At 39.2% G+C, this 5,476-nt stretch overlaps 1 protein-coding gene across 1 annotated transcript; it reads right to left on the minus strand.

The window, feature by feature from the left end:
* Nucleotides 1-4,221: 4,221 nt before the first annotated feature.
* Nucleotides 4,222-5,163, minus strand: LOC111159501 (olfactory receptor 52E5-like). The gene has a single exon (XM_022522022.1). The coding sequence runs from the start codon at nt 5,161-5,163 to the stop codon at nt 4,222-4,224; it is 942 nt and encodes a 313-aa protein (XP_022377730.1).
* Nucleotides 5,164-5,476: the final 313 nt, after the last annotated feature.

Here is a 5,476-nt window from a genome sequence, read left to right on the forward strand (position 1 = left end):
CCCTGCAGAGCAAGGAGCCCGATGCGGGACTCGATCCCATGACCCTGGGATCATGACCCAAGCCGAAGGCAGTGGCTTAACCCACTGAGCCACCCAGGAGTTCCAAAGTTTTAAATTTAGATGAAGTCCAATTTATCTCTTTTTTTCTTTAGTCTCTTGTTCTTTTGGTGCTGTAACTAAGAGACTATTGCCTAACTCAAGGTTATGAAGATTTACCCCTATGTTTTCTCCTGAGAGATTTATCGCTTTAGCTCTTACATTTAGTTTTTGGAATCATCTTGAATTAAGTTTTGTCTGCAGTGCCATTCTATGTACTTCTTACTGTAGCATTTTGTAGGTTTGGAGTGATTTTTCCTATTTCTCATTGTTTTGCTGATAGAGCACCCTCTTGTCAATATCATATTCAGTGTATCTGAAGAGTAAAACATTGCCAGGGAGCAGGGCAAGGTTGCCATGTCTTGTGGTTTTCCTTGGTTTGTAGACTGCCTTTTTATATGTTTGTTCTGCAATTAAAAAAAAAAAAGATTAAAAAAAAGATTCAGTATTTTGAACTTTTTGACTAGCCTCAAAATTTATGGGGTTTATAATATTGATGCATTTATTTATTGATGTAGTGGATTCAATTTATATATTTTCATGTGTCTGTTAGCCATTTATATGTCTTCTTTGGAGAAGTGTCTGTTCATGTCTTCTGCCCATTTTTTGACATGATTATCTGTTTTTTTAAATTTTCTAATATTGAACCATTGTTCTCATCTGTAATTATTTCATATAGGCAGTTTATGATATAGGTGCAGAACTTGGGGAGTGTGAAATTACAGAGACAATTATTAGCTACATGATATTAGTGACAAAATTTATCATTTGAACTCTCAATTTTCATTTACCTAAGGTAACATTAATACTAGGGTGTTTTAAGAGTATTTTGAAAATTGAACAAGGTAATGAAAATAAGGCACTCAGCAGTCAGTATGTACTCTTCTAATAATATCTATCAACTTATTTAAAAAACATATAATCAAATTTATTTTTTAAGCTTATTTACACTTTTTTTTTATCTGCATTTGTATGTGGGGTTGACCTGTATTTTTCTTTCTTCTGAAATTTTTCTTCTATGTTTACTTTCTTATCTATTTTCTGATTTTGCCATTATGATAATGTTAATTTTCTAAAATGATTTTGAAAGGTCTGCAATTTTTTTAGCATTGCAAAACAGTTAACATAGTATAAGAAACATGAAAAACTATCGTGGTCTGGCATCTTACTTGGAAGAAAATCTGCGATGACTTTCTTGTAATCTTCATCACCATTTTGATCTGTTTAGTTTTTCTAAATCATGTTTGTGTCAATTTCATGATTTTTATTTAGAAAATGATCACTTGATCACTTTTTTCTTTTATTTGTTTATTTAAGTACATTTGACACAAAATGTCATTTCTTCCATTCAGTTCCTCCATCAGTTACATTACCATCACCATAGCCCATTCTCTGCATAGTTCTTGCTCACCTTACCTAGAGTTTCAGCCAGGGTCCCATTTTCAAACAGAAGCCAATTTAGTATTTTTGTGGCTTCCAGAATACCCAGAGAAATCAATTGTCTTATTTAGCTTATATACTCTGATAAGAATGACTTTATATTATGTCAGCAGACACTCTATTACAGCCTGCCCTAAAGCTCACTCTAATAAGAACTGTACATGATGGGGTTTCCCTAAGGTTCAAGTCCTGATAGGGGCCTTTTTTTTTTTTCTTTTCAATTTATCAAAATGGCTTTATTTATTTATTTTTCAGATTTTTATTTAAATTCTAGTTAGCATGTAGTGTTATATTGGCTGCAGGTGTAGAGTTAAGTGATTCTTCACTTACATATAACACACAGTGCTCATCACAAGTACCCTCCTTGATGGCCATTACCCATTTGGTGCATCCCCCACCCACCTCCCTCCATCAACCCTCAGTTTGTTCTCTATAATTAAGAGTCTCTTATGGTTTGCTTCCCTCTCTTTTTTTTTTTTCCTTCCCCTATATTCATCAGTTTTGTTTCTTAAATTCCACATAGGAGTGAAATCATATGGTATTTGTCTTTCTCTGATTTATTTTGCTTAGCAGAATACACTTTAGCTCCATCCATCTCATTTCAAATGGCAAGATTCCATTCTTTTTGATGGCTAAGTAATATTCCATTATATATATATATATATATATATATATATATATGGGACACACACACACGCGCGCGCACACACACACACACACACACACACACCACATCTTCTTTATCCATTCATTAATCAGTGAACATTTGGGCTCTTTCCATAATTTGCCTGTTGTTGATAATGCTGATATAAACATCAGGGTGCATGTGCCCCTTCAAATCAGTATTTTTGTGTCCCTTGGGTAAGTACCTAGTGTTAGGTTATGGAGTCGACCACCCCTCAATTAGACAGAGAACACTCTCGATAATGCAAGTCACACAGCGAGGTTTATTTCCAGCTAGCTGGGGTCCAAGTATCCGCCCAGCGCAGCGGGTTTCAACAAGGACCCCAAGCACTCAAAGCCAAGGGTTTATATAACATTTTCAAGGCATTTTTTCATAGCTACATACATCTCTTGTGCCCCACTTTGACCGTTTAACTTTGGTTAACTTTTTGCCACCCTGGTGTCACCCTGGCGGTTAAGCGAGATTGAGGTTTAGAAGAACTTTCACCTTAACTACATTTCCTTCTGCCTCAGCCTCCCACAGTTTTGTGGTGGGGAGGGCGACCTTTGGCCTCAAGGCACTGAGCCATTTGTCTCTGGAAATTGGGCCATTGAAGAGATGGCCTTTTTGTTGTAAATCACCAGGACATTTGCAAACCAAAGGAGATTCCTGTCTAGCAGGTTTGTGATCTCTGCAAGTTAACTATTTGTTTTTCTTCAACATTTGGTCCCTGTAGCACCATCACTTAACCGCCCTGGTGGTATATGATTAAGTTGTTTCTTAGGGTTTAGCTACTTTCTGTCTCAAGTCACATACGCCCTGTGGGCTGGTTAGGGATGCTCACTAAAATGGCTTCCGGGCCTTCAGGATGGCCATTCTTATGCTAACCCACTCTTACAGTGCAAGGTGCCAGCTTTTGCTTTGCCAAGATGGCTGTACTTATGTCAGGGCTAGACTGGAGGTGGGTACAGCCTTGTTTTTCTTGGCCTCCTGGAGCTCGTTTCCAGGACTTGTTTTTCAAGTCCCCTAGGGGAAGGGGAGCAGGGACAGTAAAATAGGTCCTTACACTAGTAGTGCAATTGCTGGGTAGGGTAGTTTTATTTTTAACTTTTTGAAGAACATGACATGTTTTCCAGAGTGGCTTCCTCAGTTTGCATTCCCACCAATAGTGTAAGAGCATCCTAGGTTGGGCCCTCTTAATTCTTTGGGCTTTCTAGTCTCCTGACAGACCCTCTGATCAATGTAAGGGCTGAGGGTCCTAAAAGTCCCCAAACATTGGGGGTAGTATGGAGTAAGCACCCTTACTTCATAATAGTGACTATATATTAGAATTAGGTTTAGTAAGCTAAACCTACATATGGTAGAAGTACAAACTGTGCTAGAAACACATTTGTTTATTTGTTTCCAAATCTTTTCATGTTTTACAAACCGCAAAGATTTTTTCAACCATTTTTTTTCACAGTGCCGGATTAATATTGCTTTATAGCATTTTATTGGCAAGGATATTGAAGTTCAAAGAGCTCTAAGTGAAATTGTCAGGTAAATCTTCCAAGCAAGGCCAGAGCCTGAATTTAAATGTAGATCTTATGACTCCAAGTTAGTTTCTCTTGCTACTAGATACTGATGAAATCCCAGATCATTTCAAGACATGAACTTCTTCTGACATGTGAATGAAGAGAAACTCCATGTGGAAAGAAATTATTCAAGGCAGTTACAGGGGCCACACCTTTTTGCAAACCTTTTTCTCCCTTTAGGAATTTTGTAATATCACTGTGGTTTAAATGTGAGTATTATGTTTTGTTTTGCTTTGTATTCTTCTTGTGGAAAAGTAGAGATAGTTTTAGAAGCTTTGAACTATGCCTTCCAGTAGGTGTACAAATAGGAGTAATGGGGGAAATACAGTGTGATTGGTCTGTGTGGGAGTGCTGGAGTTTTACAAAAATATTTCCACTGTTTACTTCTGCTTTGATCTTATTATTATTTCCCTTAACTGTCATGGAAAATGCTCCTGGGGCAAAATGTCAATAGCCTTTAGGGTTAAGCATCCTTAGTACACGTTCTCTTATCTGTTTTGTCCTGACCCCATAGATAACAGGGTTAAGAGCAGGGGGAACAACCACATACAGATTGGCCAGAAGAATGTGGGTGTAATGAGGGATGTTGTGGCGGAAGCGGTGTGTCATGAAGGAGAAGAGGGCTGGCAGGTAGAAAGCTAACATGACACAGACATGGGAGCCACATGTGCTGAGTGCCTTGAGCCGGGCATCCCAGGAGGGGAGGTGGAAGACTGCTCGGAGGATTTGGAAATAGGAGAACCCAATCACAGAAAGATCAATGTATCCTACTGAAAAAGCAATCAAGCTATAGACAATATTGACCCTAATATTGGCACAAGCCAACTTTGCCAAGCCCATGTGTTCACAGTAGGTGTGCAAGATAACCTGGGCACCACAGAAAGGCAATCTCAGGATGAGAAATATGAATGGATTCACAAACATCAAGGTCCTGACTATGATGACAACGCTCAGGATAGCTATCACCTTATTGGTGAGGATCATACTATACCTCAGGGGGTTGCAGATGGCAATATAGCGATCTATAGCCATGACCGTCAGCACCACAGACTCCAGGCCAGTACATATATGGATAGTGTACATCTGTGTGATGCAAGCACCTAACCCAATCTCCTTGAGATTGAACCAGAAAATACCCAGCATCTTGGGGGTGGTGGCTGTGGAGAGGCCAAGGTCAGTGCAGGCCAACATGGCCAGGAAATAAAACATGGGTTGGTGGAGGCTGTGTTCAGTCTGGATCACAAATAGGATAGTGATGTTCCCCGGGAGCGCTATCAGATACACTGCAAAGAAGGGGAAGCCAATCCAGAGGTGCACATCTTCTAGCCCTGGAATCCCCACCAGAAGGAAGGAGGGAGGGTAGAACTGTGTATTGTTGGAATGCAGCATATCGCTGGGAGTTGGTTATAGACACATTTCTTGCAGGACTTTTCTTGTTTCCAGAGAGAGACCCTGGCTTCTTTCATAGCATGTTGCCTATTTTCTGGAGAAACAGAAAACCCATTCTTTAATTCCATAATATAGCGGAGGAAACCTAGAGAGGCAATATGAGGCACAGTTAGAAAAACACTCTCACTTCAAAGTATTTGTCTGACCAACATAGAAAGTCATGTAGAACATTTCCAAATACAGCAAATTCCTGCATGTCTCCCATCTTTCTTCCCTTCAGTCTTTAAGGAAGAACCTGCACATGGCAAATATT

Source organism: Enhydra lutris, unplaced genomic scaffold (genome assembly GCF_002288905.1).
Source record: "Enhydra lutris kenyoni isolate GAN:26980312 unplaced genomic scaffold, ASM228890v2 scaffoldscaffold68, whole genome shotgun sequence".
Classification (NCBI taxonomy): domain Eukaryota; kingdom Metazoa; phylum Chordata; class Mammalia; order Carnivora; family Mustelidae; genus Enhydra; species Enhydra lutris.

Coding starts and splice junctions, on each gene's coding strand:
- LOC111159501 (XM_022522022.1), bottom strand. CDS start 5,163: ATGCTGCATTCCAACAATACACAGTTCTACCCTCCCTCCTTCCTTCTG.